The 27593-nt window shown below is 43.0% G+C and overlaps 2 protein-coding genes across 3 annotated transcripts; both read left to right on the forward strand.

The window, feature by feature from the left end:
* Positions 1–1158: 1158 nt before the first annotated feature.
* On the forward strand, positions 1159–14641 carry wdr81 (WD repeat domain 81). 2 transcript variants are annotated; one of them, XM_076975852.1, is made up of 12 exons: positions 1159–1412; positions 1969–2478; positions 3002–6513; positions 6675–6782; positions 6891–7084; positions 7921–8102; positions 8231–8396; positions 9081–9246; positions 9438–10271; positions 10428–10573; positions 10663–10845; positions 13033–14641. In XM_076975852.1, the coding sequence occupies exons 2-12, from the start codon at positions 2120–2122 to the stop codon at positions 13357–13359; spliced, it is 6177 nt and encodes a 2058-aa protein (XP_076831967.1). In that variant the 5' UTR covers positions 1159–1412; positions 1969–2119; the 3' UTR covers positions 13360–14641. The 2 variants fall into 2 exon arrangements, with proteins under 2 accessions (XP_076831967.1, XP_076831968.1); XM_076975853.1 differs by lacking the exon at positions 1159–1412 and adding an exon at positions 1448–1857.
* A 125-nt stretch (positions 14642–14766) lies between these two features.
* serpinf2b (serpin peptidase inhibitor, clade F (alpha-2 antiplasmin, pigment epithelium derived factor), member 2b) lies at positions 14767–21236 on the forward strand. The gene is made up of 9 exons (XM_076975854.1): positions 14767–15832; positions 16591–16662; positions 16752–16787; positions 16900–17191; positions 17427–17570; positions 17797–17985; positions 19834–19976; positions 20111–20315; positions 20481–21236. The coding sequence occupies exons 1-9, from the start codon at positions 15776–15778 to the stop codon at positions 20828–20830; spliced, it is 1488 nt and encodes a 495-aa protein (XP_076831969.1). The 5' UTR covers positions 14767–15775; the 3' UTR covers positions 20831–21236.
* Positions 21237–27593: the final 6357 nt, after the last annotated feature.

Raw genomic sequence — 27593 nt, forward strand, 5'->3', positions numbered from 1 at the left:
ATGTAGTAAAAGTGCGTATCTACACTGAAGCTCCTCAACACACAGGGAGGTGTTTTGCTGTGCATAGACGGCCTTCGTGTGGCTTCGTAATACCGTAAAATGAAGCATATAGGCGCAAACTGATTTAAAGCGGGGGTGACCGTGAACCGCTAAAGCGCGGATAACTGGACAGCGGGACGATCCCTGACGGAAGGTGTCTCGTTATAGATTGCACACATTTCAGGTGCAGGACAACACTTCACATGAGCCTGCATTTGTTGGGTCTTTTTGAATGAAAACCTAGGCTTTCTGTGTAGTAAATCTAACTGTTAGACTTTTACGTATTCCGTTAGTTTTATATAATGCGATTGTTGTAACGTTTCCCAGGCAATGGTGAAAACCCGTAACCTTTAACTAGTTCACAGAAACAAGTGTAATGGTGTGTGATTACTATTTGAATTTGAGTATACCGCCTCCTTGTGGGAGAAAAGTATATTTCTCTGTAGTATGCTTTATTTTCATACCAAAGCTTAGCTGTAATTCATTATCATAGATCAGCCAAATTCCGTTGTAATATTGAGTTCATGGCCATAAACTACAGAAAGAAACGATTTGAGTAAGTGAATGTGAACTTGTAACTGCAAGCAACTGAATTGGTTTCCCTAACAAGCCATTGCAAAGAGTGCTCAGAATAACCCGCTCGTAATCACATGAGCGCTTGAAAGCATGAGGAACTGCAACGCCAAGGAAGTCTGAAGAAAAGCTCCAAGTGCATCAAATGACATTTCTGTGACAGAGAAACAGGACGTTTCGGACAGAGGTCCTTCAACAGATTTGCAAGCAAAGTGCTTCTGAACTAATAGGAGGAAGAACCAGATTGTATGAAAAAGTAGACGTTTAAATCTGCTATAAAAATAATATGCGCTTAAATAAATAAATATATATATATATATATATATTATTGCCTTGTTTTAGGTTATGGCAAATCTTCGTAAAAGCAAAAAAAATGAGGGATATTTTCACAGTCACATGAGTGGTTGAGAGGATTTTGAAAAGTTGTTGATATCGAGCGTCAGCGACACTAATGCGTAAATCTGTAAACCAGTTTGTGGGACTATAAGGTCTCGCGGCCGCTCGAGACGGTAAATCCGCATGTCGACACCATCGTGCTGCACGCGCACGCGCACGTGAGAGTCACGTGCTCCCAAACTCAACATCATGGCTCCTGTCATCCTCGAAGGATACAAAAACATTGTCAGCTCCTCAGAATCCAAAGTCCTCCAGTTGAATATTTTCCACGCGAATCTCCGCTGGATGTCACAACAAAATTGTCTGGCGTAGTTAGACTACATCAATGCGCCGGGGAGCCATGGGGCGTGTAATAATGACACCAACTGTTATGCACAACAGTTTCTGACCACCTGACCACAGAGGTAAGGGGCTGCTAGCTTGTTAGCCTGTTAGCTGCTAGCTACGCTGTTTGGCTAGCTGGCCAGCGTCGATATTGTTTTAGTGTCTTGACCAACATTTGCGGTTGTTGTTTAAATTAGTCTGTTTCGGTGTTTAAATGTCTAGTCATACGGGTAACGGGTATTTTAATGTGTAACTTTACTGGTGTCGAGCAACTAACATGCCCCCAAAATGTTACACTTAATGAGTGGAGTGGAGTGAACCGTGTGTGTGGTGTGACTCTGTTGTGCTGCTGTGTGGTTGAGGAAAGTTCATGTCTTGTGCTTTCTTTCGCCGAATCTTCTCAAACCAAATGGATGTTCAATCATGATTGATAATGAGAGGGAAATGGCATGTATGTCATGGATGTTTTCATGAAGCGAACAGGCTATGATCCCAGAATAGTGTTTGGAATGCCACCAACTTTTGGTATGCACATCAGAGTTTACACTGTATGACGACTATGTTTTTGTGATGTGCTCTCTCAAGTATTACTGTATTATTGTCGCGCATTTTACATCTTGTGTTTTATTTCCACAGAAATTCAGAGATCGCTGAAGCAACTGGTCCATCTATTTCTAAACTTCTCATGGGGAAATAGGAGGGCCACGCAGTTCCTCTTCTTGAGGAGCGGGTTAACACCTCGACTGCAAGACTTGGACTTGCTCTGGTTAAAACATAAGAGTTTGCCATGGAGTGGTTGACCTCAGCATTTGAGAGGGACATGGGAGTTGACCAGCGGCAGATTGGACCTGGGCCGCGACCGCACGAACTGGTGGCACTTGTTCCGACCCGCTGGGTGATGGCACTGAGGGACAGGAGAGTGACTCGCTGTGCTCGTTACGAGTGCGTTAGTGACGGAGATGTCCGCACTCTTCTGCAGCGCACTCAGGTAAAGCTTCCACCTGGCTGGACCCGTGTTTGCATCCAGGGCCTAAGGAAAAGCAAGCTGGGATACAGGCTTGCCAAAGACCCTGTCTGCCAGGGGGGGGCGCTCTCCCAGGACTCCTTCATGAGACAGATGCAGGAGGTGTCGCAGTGCAACATCAGGTATAGTTGGTCAGCATGAGTAAAGAGTCACTTGTGGAAAGCACAAAGGCACAATTTGAATTTTTGTGTGTGAATTTTCTCTATTAACATTCCATAATATAATTTACATTTTCATTCCATTGTGCAGTTGACTCCAAGACCTTTCTTAAGGAGCATTAAATCCTAGTGTAAATCTGAAACAAGCCATATACACTATTTTCCCTTGTTTTGCCGAAGTCCTGTGGTACTGGCAGGTCTGCAGTATATATGTGCAAATGTCATGGCAGTCATGGCCTGGTGGTTAGGGAACTGGTCTTGTGACCGGAGGGTCATGGGTTCGATTCCCAGACCTGAGGCCATGACTGAGGTGCCCCTGAGCAAGGCCCTTAACCCTCAATTGCTCACTTGTATAAAAATGTAAGTCGCTCTGGATAAGGGCGTCTGCCAAATGCTGTAAATGTAAATGTCACCTTCAAGCTGTAAATTATTATTTTCTAAAAATTCCCTTCATGTTAGAGCTGAAGTTTATTTTTGCGTTTTATAGGAATCTGTGGCATGAAGCATATATGAAGCACGTGCAACCATATGCAGGACCTATTGAACAAATACAGGTGTCAGCTGCCGATGCTGTTCGCCAGGCATTGCAGAAACTGTTCGGTAGCACTTTTCTCTCCACTGACCGGGTTTCACCATCCCTCTCTCCAGCCAGAGAGAAAAACAAAGAGTGTCTTCTATCATCCGGTTTCTCTGCTCCCAAGCAAAACGCAGAAACCTTGTGTCCAAATGTGCTCCCAGCTGAATGCTTGCTTGAGTCAGCCGAGGTGTTGTACGTCATTCTCCCATACACTCAATATTCTCTTCATGACATCGTCACCTTCAGTCCAGCTAAGCTTGCAAACAGCAATGCCAAGGTGCTGTTCATTTTGTACCAAGTGCTCATAGCAATGCGTGAGTGCCATGGATCAGGACTGTCCTGTGGAGAGCTCTCTTTGCAGGACGTAGCTATTGACGAGCAGCTCTGCAGTCGTCTCAAGATATCGCTTGCACATTATGAACAACTGGGAGAGGACAAGCCTGCGGAAGAGTCTGCAACAGCAAGACAAGTGCCACAAAGTTTAAATGTACTAAAATATTTTGGTGAACAGCACTGTCAGGACTGTGTGGGTGACCTCAAGTCTTTGGTTCTGGACTGGGTGTATGGTAGAGTCAGCAACTTCAGTTATTTGATGGAGTTGAATCGACTAGCGGGACGACGTGAGGGCGACCCTAACTATCACCCCGTTTTACCCTGGGTTGTGGATTTCACTGTGCCGTATGGGAAATTCCGTGATCTCCGGAGGTCAAAGTTTCGTCTGAATAAGGGTGACAAACAACTAGATTTTACCTATGAAATGACCAAAGAAGCCCTCGCAGCAGCCGTGGCTGGTGGAGGTGGTGGAAATGTCTTTCCGTCTGATCTGGGCGCATCGGTTTGTCCTAGTGGTTCAGGGCAGTCGGATCATCTCCATGTACCTCATCATATTTCAGATGTTCTATCAGACATCACCTATTATGTCTACAAAGCTAGACAAACGCCCAAATCTGTTCTATGTAGCCATGTTCGCTCCCAGTGGGAGCCCAATGAATACCCAGCTAGCATGGAGCGTATTCAGAGTTGGACTCCAGATGAATGCATTCCGGAATTCTATACAGATCCTTCCATATTCCGTTCCATTCACCCGGACATGCCAGATCTTGATGTGCCTCCGTGGTGTAGCTCTTCCGAGGAATTCATTGCGGTCCACAGACGCCTCTTGGAGAGCCGTGAAGTGTCCCAGCAGCTACACCACTGGATTGACCTGACGTTTGGTTACAAATTGTCGGGTAAAGAAGCTGTGAAGGCTAAAAACGTATGCTTACACTTGGTGGATAACCACACCCATCTGAGTAGCTATGGAGTGGTTCAGCTGTTCGATCAGCCTCACCCACCCCGCCTCGCACCTTATCAGTATTCACCAGCAGAACCGCCGATCTTTGGTCCTGTCAGTGTGTCCACATGGCAAATCCCACAACTCGATGCCCCAATGGAAGGCGTGGATGGAATGGTCCCAGAGGCAGTTGGATGTGAGTCTAGTGGTTGGACGTTGGTTGACCGGGATGAAGAGCTTGAGCAAGGAACAGAAGCTCTCGATTCCTTAAGTGCTTCAGTTTCTGCTACATCGGCTGTAACGGTGCCTGTTGTGAGCACCGTGGGGAAAGTGATTGGAGAGCACACTGCTTTGGCAGTGTCTCCCTCTCACAGTTCGTTTCCTGCAGAAACATCAGGCAGTGCCACAAATGTATTGGGACCAGGAATTAGGGGTGCTGGTCTTCAGAGAGGAACTTCCAGTATTAAGAAGCAAGAGGGTTTTACTGCCACTAACGTAGACGATTTCAAAATAAGCTTGCCTGAAGGATTCAAACCTTTGCAGCCTTTAGAAGAGTTAGAGAAGCTGAATAATTTCCTGGTTAAAGGATTACACTCCGAAGTTCATTGTTCAATGGATGGGGACAACACTGTATCAATGGCACCTCTGTCTTTTGTAGACCTCTTTCACAGAGACATGCAAGCCTTGGGCGTCTTTACTGCAGAAATATTTTATTCTTCAAAACTGCCAGGTGCAAAGCCCGGTACACCGTTGTGTGACCGTTATAAGGCAGTAATGAAGCTTTGCGTCGCCAGTCTTCGAGATGTACCTCTACCCCTTCATCATGCACTTCAGAGCCTTCTGCAGATTCACAAACACACATCCGAGACTGATTCACTGAACCTCTGTCCACCACGTCTTTTTAAATATGACCCAGTATATGAGGGTCTTCCACCACCAAACCCCTGGCAGTTCCTTAGTCCAGTCCTTTCTCCATTACCCTTTCCAGAATACTTTCCGTCCCTGCATCAATTCATTTTCTCTTACCATTCCAAGATGCAGTCCATCAACACCATTCAGGGACGGGATGTCGTGTTCAACTTGTGGCAACAGCTCCAAACTCTCCTGCAAGCCGATATCACTGCGGAGGGCCTGGAGATTCTCTTACCCTTTGTGCTCGCTTTAATGACGGAGGAGTCAACGGCCGTCTACGCCGCCTGGTACCTATTTGAGCCCGTCTCCAGGGTACTCGGGCCTCGCAACGCGTCAAAATACTTGATAAAACCACTGGTGGGTGTGTACGAGAACCCGCGCTGTCTCCGTGGACGTTTCTACCTCTACACAGACTGTTTTGTGCTGCAGCTTATTGTGCGGTTGGGCTTGCAAGCTTTTCTCTCCAGTCTCCTGCCTCACGTACTCCAGGTCATCACTGGTTTTGAGAGCTGCAGCACCGGCACAGGCAACGAGTGGGATGGACCTAAAGTCTTAAGGGGTGCTGTAGGTGGCTTGGGAGAAGAGGAAGAATACGAGTGTGAAAATGGAAGACCGTCGTCGGCTGCCACGGCTGGCAAAGTAGGAGGCGGGAGTGGGGCTGGTGGTGGAGGTGTGGGCAGTGTTGGAGACCCAGGACTTGTGGACTATTCTTCGGGCATCAGTCTCAGTGACCAGGTCTTTCTGGCTGAAGGTGAGGACTTCCAAAATGGCTTTTATGTCAATAATGGATCGGCTGTGCCAGGCGTTGGAAGTGCTGCTAAACAGCAGGGCCTTGTTGCAAACAAGGACCAAGACCAGGAGGCTCTCAGTATGGGGAAACTAAGTGACAAGAGCAGTGCTAGCGAGACATCCATCGGAGATGGAGACTCCACCAAAGATCGTGCGAGTATAAAGTCTGCTGACAGCAGTCAGGACTTGAAGCAGGGCAGTGACGGAGAAGATGGAGGAGAGTTGGATGAGGAAGAGGAGGCGTTGGAGGGCGTAGTACAGAACGTTCCCGGTCTTGAACTCACTCTCTCTGGCTGCACAGAGGATTCGGATACCACAGTTGGCACTCTAGAGGGGGACTTCATGAATGGAATTGCACAAGGAGAATCGGAGAAAAGCATGGTGGAGGAGGAAGATGAGCAAGACCCCTCGGAGGACTCTGAGGAAAAAGAGCACAAGATCTTATTGGGTAAGCTTTTCTGAAAATGCTTTTCTTTCATTGATTATATACACTAAAGTGTCTGATTTATTTATTTTTTTTAGATATTATTTTTATTTTCAGTGTTCATAAATATTGGTATTGTATGATCAGTTGTTCAGAATTGCTCACTAAATGTTAACCGTTTACAGACACCGTTTGCAAGACTGTCAGATGGCTTTCTGCTAAATTGGGACCTACAGTAACCTCTCGATATGTGGCTCGAAATCTGCTGAGGCTGCTAAATACTTGCTACATAGGTAAGAACTGGTGCGGGCACACCCTCAGAAGTGTCATTGCTTTTTACATTCGTCATGTTGCCAGTAATCCAGTTTTATTTTACAATGCTTGCTTCTTTCTTCCTGTAGGGCCCGAGAAACACCAGTTTGTGCCAAATGCAACTGAGGAGTGTGGTCTTGAATCTGTGGGGAGTGTGTATGAAAAGAAATCAATTGTTGGTGACCAGACAGCAAAGCCAGTTCTTGATTGTCTCATCTACATAGCACACCTGTATGGAGAACCGGTTTTGACTTATCAGTACCTCCCATACATTGGTTACCTGGTAAGACTTTGGTGAATTATCTGTTCAAACTTACTTAAATGCTTGAGTGTGGGAATCTACTTTATTTATGACTGACTGCATATTTTAATTTAACTTTTTATATATTTCACACAAATAGACAAATAACACACAACCACAATAACAACAATTAACAATTAATCATCATCAAAGAAAGAAAAAAAGTAATTTACAAATAGTAAAGTAATATCATTCAGCAACACAGAGCACTTTCAAAATAACTGTGCACATTGACACACTGCGCCAGTAATAAACCTGTGGTCACACCATCAAAAATAATATATAAATTCTTATGAAAGCATTCTGCATTTATCTTGAAAATCAGTCTTGTTTCCACCATATTTTTCAGGCCTGAATTCAGGGTAAAATTACCATGAATCTATTGCATTCTGTAAATGTTAGTAGAAACAAATCTTTAGCTAAAGAAAACATCTTCATCTTATGTGAGGTGATGACTGGTTATCTTTTGGCTTAGTGAGCAGTTATTTGCTGTCAGCAGGAAAATGGCTGCTTAATTCAGAATTCCTCACATGACTTTTCGTTGGCTGAATATCTAGTTGATGAGCATGGTATTCTTCTCTCAGCAACTACAGCAACTTTCAGTGTGCCTTGTAAAAACTGAGTGGTCCGTTCAGTGATCAATCAATAACTGTATAATGGCTAATGACTTGAAAACAATCAGAGTGTGCTCAGTTTCCTTGCTGTTATAAGCTACCACTGTGTGATGAATACATTTTTTGTGTTCCCGTCCTCGAAAGCTATGATGGTAGTGCGTGTGATGATGTAATGAACACGTGCTCTTTCTCGACCCTCTCGAGGTCTGTCCGCCCCCCTCGTGTCGTCTGAACTCTCGGAAGGAAGCGGGCCTTCTGGGCGCGGTGGTGCTGACCCAGAAGATCATCGTTTTCTTGTCAGACACGACCCTAATGGACATGCTGATGAAGATCAATCAGGACGTTCTACTGCCACTGCTCAACCTGCTCACCACGCCCAAAATGGGGTAGCGTCTCACGCATGGATCTCTTGTACTTGCGTTCTTGTTTTCCACGTGACCCCGGCCTGTAACCGGATACTGCGGGAACACCTCAGATATTCCCCCTGCTAATTTTGCTTCTACTCTGTGCATAGCTTTCCCAGTGGAGTGCAGACCCGTGCAGCCGTGTGTCTGAAGACCCTGAGCCTCTTGGTACTAATCTGTCTGCGCATTGGGAAGGAGATGATGATACAACACATGACCGACACCCTCTACCAGTTCTTTCAAGTCTTCTCTTTTCTGCAGACCCTTCAGACTCAGGTAACTAACATAAAAACGTTCACTGCCAGATATTAGATTATTGCTATGTACGGTTTGGCGACAGGACTATTTATATTACACTGCTTCATTCGCAGTTCCAGATCTTGGCCGAGATGCGATCTTGTTGACTTGACTGTTCACATTCCTGCTTGAGTGATCTGGTATTTGTCATCACTGTGAACAGGCAACATTTGCAAAAACAATGTCATGTGCGTGCCAAGCTCTCATGCATGGACTATAAAGGTTCCGTGAAAGCCAAATGAATACTATAGTGATGGCAACAATGGCCATGAAAAGGTATTTGTACCAGGTTGCTTGTAGTAAAGCTTTGGAGCAGTACAGTCAGTGAAAAAGGGGGAAAAATGTAGAATTGTACAAAAGAAGGAAGTAGTGGTGGTGCTGAGATGAGCGGAAATGAAAGAACCATGATTCAAATGAAGACCACGTATGAGAGCAGCTCAAATACGATTGAAATCTGTGTCGTGTGTAGGTGTGAAGGAAAAAAAACCACAATCAAAGCCACTTCCACTATAAATGTGAACATGGTTCGACTCTCGGATCATTAACTGAATCGTTACAATGCCGCTTTGCTGTTGATCTTTGTTTTCAAAGGGAGAAAATGATGAGTTTCGTTTGCTTTAGCTCCAGATGTGTGAGGATTTGATGTGTCATTTTGCTGTACAGATGGAGACCGCTCCCCGAAGAGAGGTTGGAGAATACGTGTACCTCGATGTCTGCACTCCTCAGGGAACCGAGGTCAGCTGTGAGCTGGGTGTTCTGGAGGAGCTGCAGGCGGTGTTCAACCCAGAGATGGCATACGTCTCCTACACACCCTTCTACTGTCTCATTGGTGAGGCACACGATGCTCTTATCCAGACAAACTGAGTTCAGTTTGACAGTAAGAGCGGGAATTGAACCCATGACCTGGTGTTGCGAGCCTCGCTGTTCTTGTACCAAGCACATGGAAGACCTTCCTGTCTGGGTATTTTTCCTGCTATGGCATCATCATATTAATGCTGATTTTTTTGCTTGTTTTGGTAGGCGATGCAGCAATTCGCAAACTGGTTCCCAACTATGAACTGGTGTGGAGTCAGGCTCAGTCCTACCTGGACAGAGCAAACCCAGTTATCCCGGAGTTCAATCTGCCTAGCGGTCAGCGAGCAGAACCATCCCCCTGCCCCATAAGCCTCTCCCCAAACTTGGGCCACCACATCGGCCGCGGCGTCTTCCCTACGCCCTCCTCCGCCTCCACCCCTCTGGGCGGGGACAGCCTGCTCGAGTCCAGCATCTTCGGCAGTCAAGTAGTGGGAAACCGGATCCAAGTGTCGCGGGACGCCGACCCCGGTGGCAGCCCCAACCTGTCGTCTATGGATGCCTGGGGGAGGCCTCATTTGGCCAACCCGCCTTCAGCAGGGCCGGCTGCCCCCTCGTCGGCCGTCCCCGCCCCCTCCGCGTCTTCGTCCTCCTGGGTGCTGAGCCACACGCCGGAGGACAGCGCCCTGAAGCAGGAGCTCCCACGCAGCGGCCGCTCGCTGCAGGGCAACTGGCTGGCATACTGGCAGTACGAGATTGGCCTCAACCAGCAGGACCCGCACTTCCACTTCCACCAGATCCGCCTGCAGAGCTTCCCGGGCCACTCGGGCACCGTCAAGTGCCTGGCCCCGCTGGCCGGCGAGGACTACTTCCTGTCCGCCAGCAAGGACAAGACCGTGAAGCTGTGGCCGCTGTACAATCATGGCGACGGCACCCGGGACGTGGAGCCGCGGTTAACGTACGCGGACCACCGGAAGTCCGTGTTTTGTGTCGCCCAGCTGGAGGCCTTGCAGGAGGTGGTGAGCTGCGATGGCACCGTGCACCTGTGGGACCAGTTCTCCGGTGAGAGGCCGTCATCCCGACATCACACGGGATTTGTTACTGGTGTACTTTACGCATTATCTTAAAAAAAGAACGGACGCTAGATATACGAATGCTGAACGGTACGTAGTGATTAAGGAAGTGTTTTATATATTTGCCTTTCGTTTCTGCGTCAAGGCAAGCAGATTCGTTCTTACGAAGCTCTGGACGGTAAGAACCCCATCACGGCCATCACCACCATGCCCGCGCCTCACTGCAGCGTCCTGTTCGCCAGCGCCGACTCCGTCCTCCGCTTCATAGACCCGCGCAAGCCCGGCCTGCAGGTACGGCCTGTTCGTCCACGCCTGGTCAAACCAACGGCGCTGATGTGCCTCTGCGGGGCTGATGGTCCTTCCCTTCTCTCCGTCCTCAGCACGAGTTTCGCCTGGCCTACAACCACATGAGCGCGGGCCTGATCCGCTGCCTGGCCGTGAGCCCCGGGGGGCGGACGGTGGCCGTCGGCTTCTCCTCCGGCTTCATCGTGCTGCTGGACGCGCGGACGGGCCTGATTCTGCGCAGCTGGCCTGCTCACGAGGGGGATATCCTGCAAATGAAGGTGTGAGCATACCCAGTGTTTAATTATGTACTTCTGACACAGGCGCCCCAAAATAACGAAAGGTCCAAGTCATGGTGCATCTCTTTCTGTACATAACAAGATCACATATTACGAGTGTTAAAACATTCAAGCATCCACCTCCACACACAGTACATACATACAGTACTGCATATCCAGCCACAGACATTATATAGATTCATTCATTTGTGCTTAATATGCAACGCCTTACTAACTTGGGGATTAAAAAGCTGTTTTTAAACCTCATGGTTCTAGCACGCAGACAGCCGTGTCTCTTTCCTGGTGGTATTGGTGAAAACAAACCAGAAGCAGGACAAAAGTCTTGATTTTCCCAGCTCAGATCCTTGGATGTGTGCACACCTGAACGCAGTGTTTACAACCTCCACACTGTCTCTGTTTATCACGAGAGCTCTGTGTGTATTACATTCCTTTCTAGAATTACGAATAAGCTTAGATTTATTTAGATTTATTAAAATTTAGTTCCAAATTATTACACTTCAGATATGTACATTGTTTCAATCTCATTAGTCATCTGACCAATCTTAGCAGTGGCATCTGTATATTTAAATGCATAATTGTTACTGTATCTTAACAATCCTGCAGGAATTATTGTATTAAAAGTGGAACTATAATCTACATATCATATTCTAACGTGTTTCTCCTGTCAAGATGCTTCAAGGCTGTATGCAAACCAGTGGAACAGTGTGTGATACTGATCTATTCTGTCTATAATCGAATTGGAAGGAATCTGATCACTTTGAAATTTTACTATACAAATATGACTTTACCAGATATTTCATCACCACTGACGTGAGTTGCTACGGGACAATGATCGTTCAGACTAGATGGAACAGAATTTTTCAGTGCAGGAATGATGAAACATGTTTTAAAAACTTGTCAGTACAATAGACGATGAAGCTTTAAAAACGTCTGTACAGACCACGGCTAACTGCTCGTGACACAGCTTAAGAACCCGACACGGCATACCGTCTGGTGCTGATGCCTTGTTGATGAGTGCGCATTCAAATGAGAGCGCAGAAGTAAATGGATGTGCCCACCAGCAGTGTTCAACGCCCCCCGGTGGCCTCCACTGGTAAAGCATGGGTCTACAACTGGAGGTTGTGGGTTCTGTTCCATTCTATACTACATATATCTTATTAGTATGCTTTGGATAAGTGTGTTTGACACATGTTGTAAATGTATATGTGTAAATAATGAACCATATTTGTATGATGTAGAACTGAGTAACTCTTGTTGTGCATAATCAGGTCAGGTGCAGACAGAAGTCAGAACAGGTCATGCGCACTAATCATGGATCAGACAGACTTTCTGCTTTTGGGCTTCAGAATAGGAGGGGTTGTTAATAACAAGATATTAAGACATCCTGCTCTCAGAATGTCTTAACAACTGTGAGTAAGAGGAACTTGCAGGCCCCTAATTGCACAATGTTTACATTTTAGTGATCTCTTTTGAAACCGCACCTAGGGATTTCTAAAGCGTGTTCCATATATTATTGAAGGTCGTGTTTTTTAAATGCCTTTTCCCAGCTGAACTTTTGTACTCTAATGTGGTGGTGGTAATAATAATAATCACAATTAATGCCGTCCTTCACAAACAGTATTAATGTATCCAGATAATTGAATGTTTTACTTGCCATTGACTATTCAGAGTTTCTGCGAGTATAAAAAGCCCTAATAGTGACTTTTTAATGGGAGGAGCTTGGGTAGATGACTGTTAATGAACTAGCCCCGCCCTCTTTACCTTATTTGGTTTGTAAATGGGCCGTAGTGCTGAGCTTTCTACATGGTGAGCAGAAGTTGTACCTTTTCGGTTTGCTCAGAAGCAGTCAACATGAGACTACAGCAAAACAAACTTTATTTAACCTCTATAATCAGGGTCAAGGATTCTGCCTCTGCAGGCCCTGGTTTGGACAAATATGGACACGGGTTACTCATTAGGGAGACTGTTATGAGCCATGCTTATAATTACTCACAGGCCAGGGTCTCCATTACGCTGGTATTTATTGATCACTGTGCTATGAAGTCAGTGTGTCTTGACACTGGCTTGGCATCCTTAACTCTGTTCTGGAAGTAAATACAAAATAATCTTCTTCCATTCATTCTTTTCTGTGTATGTGTGTGTGTGTGTGTGTGTGTGTGTGTCTTGCAGGCTGCAGAAGGGAATTTGCTGATCAGTTCCTCCACTGATCACACTTTGATGGTGTGGAAAGACCTTGAGCACAAACCTGTCCACCTGTACAGGACTCCTTCTGACCCCATCCACGCCTTTGACCTTTATGGTGCTGAAATTGTGGCTGGCACTGTAGCCAATAAGATAGGGGTGTACTCCATGATGAACATCTCAGCCAGCCCAGTCAGCAGCACCAAGCTTAGCTCCGAGAACTTCCGGGGCACCCTCACGAGCCTGGCTGTGCTGCCCACCAAGAGACTCCTTCTGCTGGGCTCTGAGAACGGTGCCATCAGACTCCTGGCTTAAGCAAACTTTCGAGACCCGTGCAAGCAGCACATATGTCGTGTTCCATAAATGTTTGCTCTCTCTGCCACTTTGGGCTCCTCCTCAAAATGAAATTTTGTGCAAAAGAAAAGTGCTTCTGATGACCCTTTTCACCCACCGAGGGGAGTCAGTCTGGCTACGGTCAGATCATTTAAAGAGGACGTGACGCCTCATAGTAAGGTTTCACTGACTATTGCAAATAATTATCAGTCGAATTTTGAAGCAAAGGATCTGCTTCATAAACCAATTTATAATTTTTACAGTTTTTACAATTTATGTATAGAATTCTGCACTAGATGATGTATTTGAGAAAAAAAAACGTTTGATGTAAATTCTTATCCTGGACGTTGATGAACCAGTGGCTCCTTTAGATGAGTGGATAAGAGGAACTGCTCAGGAATGTTGAGCCCAGCATGGTTTACACTTTCCAAATAGATGTACAAAATCACACACACACACACACACAAACCCACTGTGAGAATCGCAGATCAGACCGTGTCAAAGCCATCATCACATCACGCACCACATGCACTTGATGACTATGCAGTATTCTTGAATGTTACTTTTTGAATTCCATGTATGCCATATTTCCAGATCTTGTCATTTTCTTTATGAACCATTTTCACAGCTGTGTTCGTCATGAGTAATTTTAACTCTTGGTCAGTCAAGCAAGTGGACCTTAATATCAGAGTGGGAGTATGTTTAGTTATAGTATGTCTTAAAGAAGCGTCACTGCTTATTGTTTGGAGATATTTCTACCTTCAGTAAGCAGTGGGTTAACAGTACAGCTTTCTTTTCCATTACCTCTTCAAATCAGATAAACGCTGTTTCTAAATATGAGCACCATATTAAAATGAGGAAGTGATTCACCACACGTCTGTAAGCAGGGTTACAGGACTAGGTCAAGAAGCGTAGGTCACATGGGATCTCTTTTTTAAGTGCAACAGTAAATAGATGTGCTTTGAATTACTTCCAAAAATAATCTATCCTAATAATCATATTAATTTAACCTATGTATGCAAGTAGTCCTAGTTTTATTTGATACTATATGCATATAGCTATGTAACTTAGAAACTAACCAGTGTTTTGATGATAGAAAAGCACCTCTATATACATTTACTCTCATTTGATGGTCTAGCCAAACTGTATATCATTTGAACCTCCCAGTTTGTAAAAGTTAATATGTAAAAACTGAAGTGTTTTACAACTTTACTGAAATTGAATTAAAATGTACAATATCAGTAAAACCAGCAGTCAGTTATGATCAGACATAATGTTTCTTTTAATGTAGAGATGAAAGAACTAAAATATTCTTAGGGTTTGGACATGGGAATATTATAACATAATTCATGCTTTAGAACTGACATTCATATTACAGTTTATAATTCTATGTCATTACTATATATAGTTAATAGGAAACCTTTTTTTTTTTTATATTTTGATTGCGAGTTTTTGTACGCATGAATCCCATGAGGTCAGAGACACTGAAGTTCTACAGCAAGACAAACAAGAATATACTTTAAATGTATATATACGCATATCCATTCTACATCAACCATGGTCTCACTGATGTAACAACTGGTGCACTGAATAGTTTAGCTCAGTGTAGATGTCTGGATCTCGTGTAATTCATTATTCATCCCCCCCCCCCCCCCCCCCTTGTACTTTTTAAACTTATGTTCTCCATAACATGTTCTTAACGTGGACATTTTTCAGTGGTTAGAAGTAAAGTATCAAACTGATCTTAAAAGTTAGCTGTCCCTATCTTTGTGGCTTGAAAGATGTTAAACTAGTGCCCTTCTGTTTACAGGGTACCCAAAGCATTTGTCTACGCTGTACATGAAACATTAGCATTTCAATGCGATTGTGATTAGGACAATCAGAGTTTATCTGCATGCTGTGTAGAACTATGCCAGCCACTAGAAATCTAAGTCAAATAGAGCAAAGTCCTCACTGAGTGTTTTTCCCCTCGGTGCTTCTTAGCTGCGTTTAGCTGAGACCTCTGGGGTTGGGAAATTAATAATCTCGAATTAACAACATAAATTCAAAAGCAGCATATCTTCTGATGGTGCACTGGGTTCATCTGAGTGGTCTGACGTGCTTCTTGTAAAATGGTTTGTCCTGTATCTGCCACCTTTGCTTCCAGGAATCATGTTCGCCTTCCTTAGAAATTCACATTAAATCAGTTTATGCTCCATAGCTACACCATAGCCACAGATTGATATAACCCTAAACATTTCACGCTTCCTACACTTGGTGTTTGTGTGTCTGTCTCAGTAATCGCTGTCTCGGTAGTCACTACATGGGTAGCGAATTATATGAAGCACAGATCAATGAAAGTTGAACTATAACCACCTACTCGACGACTGCCAAACTTTTAACAGGGGCCATTTTTCACATGTCCAGTTGCTGCAATTTAGGACTGAATATCAGGACCACCGCTAAAAACATCAGAGTAGGTTGCTTCTTTTTGTCTTCCTGTGCATCATAAATCGGAGTTTGATCAGAGGTTATTTTGTTTGCTAAATGTTGTGCACATGTGTGCAAGCTTAACAAATAAGCATGCTTATTATATCTACAAGGTTATTAAGTTTGAAAGGTGATCAAAATTTTACTAAATACCATACATCACTGTGCATCATATAACGGGGGTTTAAATAAGTTAAACTATTACTGGAATAATAAATATCAAATAATATTTTTAGCAATAGGCTTTTATAACACTATCCTGATCATTTAGACTTATGGAAGTAAGAATTTCTCTACAAACTGTTACATTGTTAGTACACTGAGTTATGATGAATGCAAGCAACATAACGTAATGTGTTCATTTACTGCCCTAAATGAATACATACTCGTCGGGTTCATACCAGCAAGATCAAGGAACTACAAGACTCTGTTTTGACTCAGCTTTGTCAGGATAGTGTTTCTAAAGTAAAGACTGTACTTCTTCTGTACGTCCTGTGTAATGGCTAATTGTTTTTCGGCTGTTTAACATACCGTTTTATGTTTTTTTTCCCCCCTCATTATTGCATTCGGTCATTAAAACGAGCTGTCATTTATGAAAAATGATAAAACTGTTGGAAGTACACCCCAAGGACATGGGTATTAAGACCCCCAGCAGTTGGACTTTTTCACAGCCCAGAGTGTTTGTTTTTATTGTTTCACAGCCGCTGTAACAGCTGGTGTGTTACATCTGACTCTTACCTGCAGATTGGCTGTCACAACATGGACGTCCAGTTTTTTGCACTCCTCCTCCTGTGTTACTGCAAACAAGGCTGGACAGTAAGACGCGTTTGTCTTTTCTCACCTTTACTCTTCTACTCCAGTTCATGTTGAATCAGTATGCCTGGTCTTGCGTTTTTTTTCTGCAGGAAGATGTGGCAGCTTCCGAAGACGGAAAGCTCCCTGTAAGCTCCTCTTGCGCTGATATAATCATATATCATATATAAATATCACTGATATAATCTCCAAAGCAATGTAATGTGATGCACGAGACTTCAGACACTGTGTTTCTTACAGGAATTAGTGAGGTCCAACATTTCCCATGCTGCACAACTAACTCCAGGTGATCCTCAAACGAACCCTGCAGCCTCCATCCCCACCAGTGAAAAAGAGGAGAACTCTTCAGAGGAGGACACAGATGAAAGCTGCAGAAGACGTTTCAGCTCTCCAGAGATCAGACACGCCATAGGCAGTGGCATTATGAAGTTTGGTCTGCAGCTTTTGGAGTACCTGGACGCAAACAAAGAACAACCCAACGTCATTATCTCACCTCTCAGTGTGTCATTGGCTCTGTCTCAGTTGGCTCTAGGTATGTCCATCACACGTGACACTTCACACAACGATACACGAGTAGTGCACTTCCTTGATACCACAGTTGGATTTGGCACAACTAAAAAGTAGAGGAACTCTACGTTGTTGCTCTCAAGGCGCTTTGTGTGCTTGTTAGCACATTCGGTCGCATTAAGGTGCTTATTGTGAAGCAGCAATGGGAATCTCCACTGCAAAGATAACGTTGATGGAGATGAGATGTTTGTGATGATCAGGGGCGAGGAATGAGACAGAAGAGATGCTTCTTCAGAGCCTCCATGCTGAAACAATGCCATGCTACCAGAAAACGCTGAAACACCTCCTCCACCACGTCCGCAAGAACCATCTTCATATCGCCAGCCGCATCTACCTGGGCTCTGGTGAGTAGGGAAAATGAGACCCTCGCATAACAGTGTGAAACGCATGGACTGAGTAAATAGGTTATAATTTAAGCTACACATACCACTAACACTGGTCGAATGGGGGCCGTGTGATGTCTTTAAAAAGTGGGAACTTCATATAAAGGTGAAGAGCAAGCACAAAATAGCAGTGCTACTCTTATTCCGGCATAATATCTGACGAATTTGTGAACATTTCTGATCTAAGGGTTCCAGCCAAAGCAAGAGTTTCTGCAGGCGTCTTTGGAGATCTATGATTCGGAGCCTACAGCCATGCCAGAGTTGGATGAGATCAATGAGTGGGTGGAGAAGTCCACAAACAGTTGCATCACAGACTTTTTGTCCAGCCTTCCCGCTAACCCTGTGATGATGCTTATCAATGCTGTGCACTACAAAGGTAACATGTTATTCTGTAGTTCTGTATCCTTCCTTACAATTATCGGCTGCAGTTGTTGGTATTGTCATAGTTACATATTTGTATTCCTGCACCCTTTCTTTTCTTGGTATTACACTGCTGAAAAAGTGTGTGTGTGTGTGTGTGTGTGTGTGTGTGTGTTGTGTAAAACATTCCTGAAATATTTGTGAAGTAGAGAGAGCACACACCAAAGGGAAGAAAATAACTGGCTTATCTGTGTGTGTGTGTGGAACATGAAGACTGTGTAAAATGGTGCTACCTGGACATTTCAGAAGCTTAGTGGTCTGTTAGTTTTGTGGATCTGTGTGGCACTGATCAAAGTTCTGCTGTAAAAGACAAAATAGTCACGTTTTGTTTTCTCCAAATTTTCTCTTAACACGATGAAGACAATAATCCATCAAAAGCTACAAAGCCTGTAAATGTCCATCAGCTGGGCAATGTGGCATATCCACGGCCATATTGAACAGTAGGGCACGTTGTCTTCTGCATAACTGACCATCATCTGTCCATTGTGCCAGGCAGAGTTGCAGTGATGTTTATTAAATGTCTGCCACGTGGATTAGTGGTTGAGGAGAGCAGATGTTCTCCTTGAAGGCCTTTCAGATGTCATAACTTTTATTTCATGTTTTATTTTTGTATTATGTGTACAATCCCTTGGAGAATTTTCACATCACCTTATTATGGTGGTAAAATACGCACCTGGGGGATGTCCTAAACGCCCTCTAATTTTCAGATTTATCCAGATTAATCTTATTTATTATGATATTTTAATCGTTTTTTTTTTTTACCATAATATTACATAATATCATTTTTTTCTTTTTAAAGCCATTACCAGACATATGGCAGTGTTTGAGAGGTTGTCTTAGTCCTCATCCTCAGTGAGGATGACCTTAAATCATTAAATGTGGAAGTGTTCTATTTTACTGTTTATGAATGATGCAGGTTCTTGTTGTGTATTGGCCACTTACATTCATGTTTACAAGTCAGTCGTCAGTCCTTTGGAAAGACACTGTATATGAGGAAAAATGTTTATAGCAGTAGTAGAAATATGCAGCACTGCAGTGGGCCAGCCTCCTGTTTTCATTCAAATTACTTCACTGAACAAAGATCTAGTGTGTCTAGATCCATTTGAATGTGCAGTGATCCCTCGCTATATTGAAAATAACTAAGTGCTATGATAAATGGTATTTTATGTTATACGTTTTTATTTATTTATGGTTTATTTGATATGGACAGTGCCTATTAATAGACATAGAATATAAATGTACCAGAATTAGCCAAAATGGCTATTTTACATCTGTTGTCCAGTAACAGATATGCAATATGATATGCAATATGATACGTATTTACAGAAATCATAATATTTTATTTGCTACTGTACACTATAAACAGGCCATACAGAATAATATAAAATAATTGGACAATGGACGAGTTGATATCATGCACTATTCGTGGATGACTAAGGAACTAACCAATCAGAGCATGTGGTTAAGCATCCTGGCTGCTGATTGGCTCAGCTAAGGAGAACAGTAGATTCCGCTTTGCATTTGCCAGCATCTCATCTCACTCATTCCGCATTGTGTATTAGCAAATCTACTGTATGTTTCATTATGAAGGACAAGAAGAATATAAGATCAACAGCCCTAGTGTCCTTTAATCAGGTCGCAGATGTGCTGTAAGTGCACGCAATGCTGGAGGTCTGAAACGTAGCCCCCACGAGGGATCACTTTCTGGTGATTTAGAAATGGTACATGAAACTTATTAGGTTTGTGTCACTGCATGTCTTAACTGTCTGGTTCTCGGTTAAGTAGCGTGTTCTTGGTTCTCCAGGTCAATGGCTCACCCGCTTTGATCCCCGCTTCACAACCAGTGAGCCCTTCTACATCGACAAAACCCAAATGGTCAACGTTGACATGATGCTTGGGCCAAAACACCCTCTCAGTGTATTCACCCATAATGAACTTGATGCCCAGGTAACGTTTGTGATCACTTCTAGTGTGTGACTGTGAAGGTCAGGTTAATGTCCATGTAAATGTGAACTGGATTGGACTGAAATCAGAAGGAAGTCCTGACGTCTGCACTTGGTTCCTGCTTCTCCCCCCTGCAGGTTGCACGGTTCCCTTTCGTGGGCAATATGAGCATGGTGGTTGTGTTGCCTCTCACCGGACACGTCAACATGTCGGCCATTGCAGCCAACCTCGACATCTCGGATCTATACAGCCGGTTCCCACGAGAGAGGAACATGCAAGTCAAACTTCCCAAGTTCAAATTAGACTTCTCTCAGGAGCTTGAAGAGGCTCTGACAAGCATGGGTAAGAAGGAACCCTTATTTTACCACAAACACAGCACGCAAGGCAGAATACGCTAAACGAAGCTAAAAAAATAAACACATGGTCACTACTTCTACTCCTTCTTTTAATAATCTCAGGTTCTGATTCAAAACTCAATAAAACGTCTGTTCTTCTTCTTCTGCTCAGGACTAAGGGAGCTGTTCTCAAGTCCCAACCTGGCTGGTATCGCTGAGGGCCCCCTGCTGGTCTCCAGCGTGCAGCACAAGTCCAGCATGGAGATAAACGAAGAGGGAGCGGAGGCTGCAGCGGCGACCAGCGTCGTGATCTCCCGCTCGAATCCCTCCTTCACCGTCAACCACCCTTTCTTCCTGGCCCTCGTAGAAGATTCCACCCAAACGCCACTCTTTATGGGGGTTATTGCCAACCCTAATCCTACAGGACCTACCATGATATCACATCCAAAGGTTCTTTTAGATAAGACAGGGTTGCCACTTGACAAGGAATTGACACCATCTTTTGGCCAGTCACCCAAGTAAGGGCGCTTCTTGTACCTTCGGCAGATTAACACCACCAGTGATCTTGAGTGATCGTGAGCTGCGCTGGCCTGCCAGTCAAGGGCAAATCAAGACCTGCAAAAAACAACACATCCACACACAATTAAGTTGTGTAGAACGTGTTTAATGGACATGGGTGAAATATGTAGTGCAAAACGAGCAATTTTGTAATCATTATTTTCCCCTTCCATATAAATGACCTTTCACTGTCAACCTTGAAAATCTGGGTAAAGTGGATGCTGTTAAATGATTAAAGAAATTTATTTAAAAAATGCAGACGCCTTTCCCCAGTTGATATCCAATAATGGACACAATTTATATTTCTATGATTTTTTTATGATTTTCTGCTAATATTTTCTCAACAAGTGGAGTGATGAAAACAAACAAATAAAAAACCCACCTCTCTCTCTCTCCATAATTTTTGCTAAAAACAAAAACCTAGCCCAGCAAAACGTCACACAAGCTCTACACCCAGTGAACTGTGTGGTTTGTGTTTTTTTGAGCACCCATGGTAGTGCCCTGACAGTATGTCCTTTAGAAACACCCCAGCCCTGGCCTTTCCCACTCCACTGCTCTCTCGTAATGACAATGAGTTTATGTCTCGAGGGGTCTGTGAGAATGCCCACCAGGGTCCAGTCATTATAAGCAGAATTACATGGCTGAGAAGGGTCCATCAGAGCAATGATGTGGCTGCTGTCATATTGAAATTACAGTGATTATATAGCTGGGGAGGTATGTGTAAAAATACTGATCAGAGGTCAGTCACAATTACAGTGATTGTAGATCTGATGGGGTTTGTAAGAAAACCGATGTTTGTAGTTGGTTACAGGTCAGAGAGTGACTGGTCCCCATATCTCTTACACTCCTGCTTATAATGACTGACCTAAGATACTTATAGACTCCCTCAACCAACTCTAATTAGGACTGACCCTGGGTGAACAGTTTTACAGCCTTTTTTGAGCTGTGAAATGGTTCTCTTTATGACTTATCCCAGATCATCATTAGACCACACCCCTAACCCCAACATATTTTCACTCTGACTATGACTTACTACAGTATTATTCTAGTTATTACTGGACCAAGATCTATCTTCATTAAGGACCATAATTATATCATTAAGGGATTAAGTGTGTGTTGGGTGCAGATGATCACCCAGCCACATCATGACCTTCATAAAGACCCCAGGTCAACGTTTGATGTAGTCACCATATTATTACTTGCATTGTGAATCACTTTCAGAATTCTTATAGCCCTGCAATGCTATACAACCTTTATTAGGACTGACCTCAGATCAGTATTCCTTCAGCACCTCATACAAGACCCACACATATGAACAAATCTGTGCAAGCAATTTAAGACACCTTTCTCCATCCGCATGTTTTCACATATTTGGAATTTTCTATTAAGAACGTACAAGAATTTTGATGCTCTCTAATATTGCACGCGGTTGCACTGCATGTTGACATTTATGGTCATTGACAAATTAACCTTCAGTTAATAAAATTCACTTATTTTTAAATTCACCTAATTAAAATTCATTTAACAGCTTGTGGTGTTAATATGCATAGCTGTTGTCTAGAGGAGTCCACAGCAGTGCCTCACAGTGCGGCCTTTCTCATTATGACATCCCTGCTCATTATGACATATTTCCTCATTATGACATCCCTGCTCATTATGACATATTTCCTCATTATGACATCCCTGCTCATTATGACATATTTACTCATTATGACGTTCTTGCTCATTATAACATATTTGCTCATTATGACATACTCTCACATGCCTCCGCCTCCTGTTTTAGTCGTTTACAGTAAAACATGGAAAGACCGTAATCTTTGGTCTTTGTGGACTCCTTAAAACTTTATTAAATAATGATTAAATATTTCAATATGCCTACTGTTGGACTGCACCTTTAAGCAACATCATCTTTTATTATGATAAGATGGTTATTTAAATCAGTAGCCCAGTGTAGAAATAAAACCCACACTATATTGCTATTCTTTGATAACATCACTTTAGCAGGTCCTGCTTCTCCATCAGATGTTCAACAGGTTGTTTGGAGACATCATATCCAGTATTGTCCTGTATTTCTGGTTCTATTTCATCCATTTCTTCTGGTCTTCTGGTGGTTCTTCTGGTTTCTTCTGTCAGTGTGAACAGCTCTATTATCGTAGGCTTCATACACATTAAATCTGTTCTTCATAGTTCTTCTCCAGACTGAAATGTGGCCATGGTCTCAATGCAGCTGTATTTCTACCTCTGAGCAGCAGGAATAGATCTGTGCATCTCTGGGTGGTGTTTGCATGTGAGAAAACAGGTTTTCCCCAAACAAAAAGGTACAAACAGCTACAATGAAAGATATAGTTCTTGTGTGGTACTACCCCAATAGAGACAATGAGATGGGCTCAAATTATTATTTGAGTTTGTGGGAGAGAATAGGAAAAAAGGGACAAATGTATTGTGTATATAATATAGAATTTTGATCATAGTCTTTGCCGTTCACTTTCATTAACCAGTCAGATCTGACGAACACAGCAGAACACAACAAATCTGGATATCATTAATAGTGTGTGTTCAGATGCATAGACTGGACAAAATCATTACGAAACGCTGGCCAGTCCACCCAGAGAAATCACAGTTATTTGATCACATTTCACATGAATGCCCCGGTGTTGGGGGAAGCGCTAACTTAGTATCAAAATGAAAACGATCTTATTAAATTAATATTTAAATGATTAAATATCTTATTTACATAATCATGTAATATCACGTCAAATGACAGCATGTGCAACTTGGGAGATTTTGATTCCTATTCTTTTCCTTTTTCACCTCTTAGTTCCACTGTTGACATTTTTATAGCAATATTTTCATTATCTCTGAAAACAGTAACATTGCTTTTTGAGAACCATATAGGTGGATCCAGAATGTATTAGGTTTGATTAGGAGCACTCGTCTACTTTGTGTAGATATGGCGTTAAGTGCACTGGTATAACCATTGAAACCCTTTCTTTCCTTCTGGATTCTAGCTTTCCTGTTTGGTGTTTAAGATTATACCAGAAATGTTGTATTCCTAAACATTTAGTGCTTCAACATCAGTTCTTTAAGAATAGCACACTTTGTCTTTTAGTGCATGGTTTCATAGGCAGGGCTTTGGAGAAATGTGTGGAAGGGTGTGAAATTGAAGTGAGCCAACACTGTTTCTCAGGACAAATTTAGTAAAATGTAAGTTGGATATCTTGGATTAGATAATTGGATATCTTTTTGGTTGATTTTTATTTATCATTTTTAAACTTCTCATACAAAGAAAGACATACAATCAAAACAGAACACAGAGCTAATCTGTAAATAACAATTTTATATGATACCATTTGTTTGTTTCTTTCAGGCTTTGTTTGCATTGTTCTGGTCCTGAAATAGGCTCCATCTTGGCCAGAATAGAGCTTATTGGCTTTCCTAATACCTAACAATGCTGAAAATAATTACTTCTTCACCAGTTTCTGTTTATTTAGGAAAATTCAGTCAACAATAACATACGATTGCAATATCTTGCCATTAGATGGCAGTATGGATTTCTTTGTAGAAGCAAGTTTTGCACAAGCACCAACTATGAGAAAGTAATTAGTAAGTACTGTAGTAATTACCAAGCCCAACACTTCAGAAATTAAGTGTTATTATTAGTTATCACACATTTAGTTGGTAAGTATTCTTAACTAACATGCTTGGGTGAGGTAATTGAAATGATTAATAAGATGTGGTCAATATCACTGCCTATTTAACAGAGGAAAATCACTGGGAATCTTCCCGAATTAGTCAACAAATGCAAAAGACACAAGAAAGTTCTTCACATATTGAGTTTTTTCTCTAGTTACATATACAAATAAACCTGCTTTGTCATGATGGTTGACTGCATAAGAATCAGTCCATTTGTTAAAGGATTCATGTTTCCATGTTTCTAATGCAAAGTAAGAGTCCATTGACAGCACTTTGCTTGCTACTGAACTGTCGGGGATTTCTTAGGCAGTGGCAGGAGAAGGAATCACCATCATAGTGCAGTGTGTTACTGCTGCACTGATGTTGCTCTTTGGTCTAGTGTGAGCTGCAGAGTACTCCATTACATAGGGAAGCACAGAGAACCAGACAGAGGGAGTGGAAAATGTGGGACCTGATGGTCTGTAAATGTAATTTACATCCACAGTCTCCTACGTCTGCTATGGAAAACGGTCAGATGTGCTCAGCAGATCATTATCATAACATTACAGGAATAGGACCTCTGAAGTGACATCATCAGTGCGGGACCTAGAAACAGGAGGACAGTTCCTGTCACTTCTGCTGAACATATAAAAGTCCCAGTGCTTGTAGTGTGGTGTCTAGTGTCTCTGTGTGCAAGCACACCATGGTGCCTACGCCAAAGCTCTAACTTTTCCAAACACAGCTGGAGACGGGAAATTTCACAGCACAACTGGAACAGAACTGAGACCACAGGAGAGAAAATGCATGAATCACCATTACCTACAAACAAAAAATTAATGATGATAGTCAGTGTCATCAGTGTAATGATGTACACACGGGTCTGGAGCTGGAAAAAGATATATTTTGATATTCTTTTGATATCTGTAATGTTGCTTTGTGACAATGACTTGAGAGGAGCACTATATAAATGTGAGTTATAGACCTCAAATCAAACCTTGAGAGTTCTGGGAATCAAACACCAAACCTATGATCCTTGACTCATCTTACAAGGAGTTAAAATGCATTTCTGGAAAGCACAAAAAATCTTGTCATGTTCTATTGCATAAAATATGCTAAACATTCCACCACACTTTCCCCCAGTTTATGTATAAGGGCTTGTGCCAGCATTGTGACTAATCACTAAACACCACGCCATCTACTGACGACACATGACAACTACAGACAGAACTCTCACCTCTTCATGGAGAAGCTAAATACTTAAATGTGCATTTATGTATTTAAAGAAACACTCCTTTTACTTTAGTTTACTTTCTTGCTTCCTCTCTGACCAGGGCTTTAGCTTGATAGTTTAATTAATGGTGACCTATAGCCTGTCACATGAGAATACGTCTTTGATAGAGACCACATGGCTCTTCTGTGAGTTGCTCTGGACAAGGGCGTCTGCCAAATGCTGTAAATGTAAGTTTAATATTCAGTAATTAACATTTTAATGTCAGAGTCATTAAAAGTCTTAGAGGTTCCTCTGATTATGCTAAGATCACATGCAGGGCCCAGACTTGCTTCCTCTCGTGTGGGCTGCAGGGTTGCTACCACTCCCCCCTCTTAGTGAACATGTTTCACTAATAATCATTTAGTGCTAACTTCACTGTCTCCACCATGGAAACGCTACACAATGATGAATTCTGTAGGATGATAAATAATACATAACGATGGATCCTGCAGAATAAGAAATCTTGCATAATTACGAGAAGTCTTGTAGAATGAGGAATCCTATTTATTGATGAATCCTGTAGAAATATGAAGCCTATGATGTAGAAGAATAAAGATCTTGTTGTTTGCTCCAAAGGCTATGAGAACAGGAGGAGAGCAGGACATGCAAACAGCTCAAATCTCTCCTCGCCACAAACGTGGAGACTACACATGGTTCTCTTCAGTCTATTTTGGCTCCGCCCCCTCTCATCTCCCATACTGAGAACTTGAGAAATTACACGCGTTACAATTAAACTTATGACGACTTAGAACACATTTTAAATAATCAAATTTTAGGTCCTGTTTCCTACAATTCAATTCAGGGGTTGGTCTGTATGCAATTTACACCTTCCTGGTTTTTTTCACAGTCTGTCTAACTTCAAGGTCAATCTGCATGGCATGTTTTTCATGAATCACTGCCTGTCTCAGAGACGCTGGCTTGGTTGAGTTGTGGGCCGGTGAGTTGTGGGCCTCCGTTGGCAACATATCATCCTTACAGAGAATGTATTGAAGCCAGGGGTTTACCTCCTGTCTTATCTTTCCAGTTCAGCTTATAAACAGCGCCTGAATGCCCTTAGCTGTGCTCTTTGTGATGCTGGTTCATGTTTTTTAGTGTAGGCTGTAAAAGCTGTTCTCACACAGGGCACTGGAGTGAAAGGCTGTGCTCCCCCTGATTCTATAGTGCGGGCGGTAATTCAGATGCATGAGCCTTCCTCTGTTACAGGATTCAGCTCAGTCATGGGTTTGATACATTTTCACCTAGATTTTACTGATATTGCTGGTCTGTGTGTGTGTGTGTGTGTGTGTGTCTGTGTGTCTGTGTGTGTCTGTGTGTGTGTGCATGTTTTGCCAGACCTTAAAATTGACAAAGGCATTCACTTTATGAGAACCTTCCTAGCCTTGAGCCCTAAGGTGTATCGTTTTGATCCCAACAAAGACTTTTAAGTTTCCTTCTCGTCATGTTGTGCTGTTTGGTTTGAGGTCAGGTCCAGATGTGCTGTTTGGGGTCAGTCCCACTGGTCTGGGATTCCTGGGCTATTCCTTCCCAGACATCTGTGCTGAATCAACTTCACTTGACTGTGCTAAGATTCACATACATACATGCACACCACTCATACTGGACACTCTTCTCCAACGTTCATTATTACTGTATAATCCTACAGCTGAGCTGTTATGGCAGGGTGCTATTAACACCAAGGTCACGCATTCATTTAATTCCAAGGCAAACACACATGACTAATACGTATAAAACAGCCTTGATAAGAGCATCGTTTATATGCTGCAGAGGTCAACTGACACAACGGCG

Source organism: Brachyhypopomus gauderio, chromosome 16 (assembly GCF_052324685.1).
Source record: "Brachyhypopomus gauderio isolate BG-103 chromosome 16, BGAUD_0.2, whole genome shotgun sequence".
Classification (NCBI taxonomy): Eukaryota; Metazoa; Chordata; class Actinopteri; order Gymnotiformes; family Hypopomidae; genus Brachyhypopomus; species Brachyhypopomus gauderio.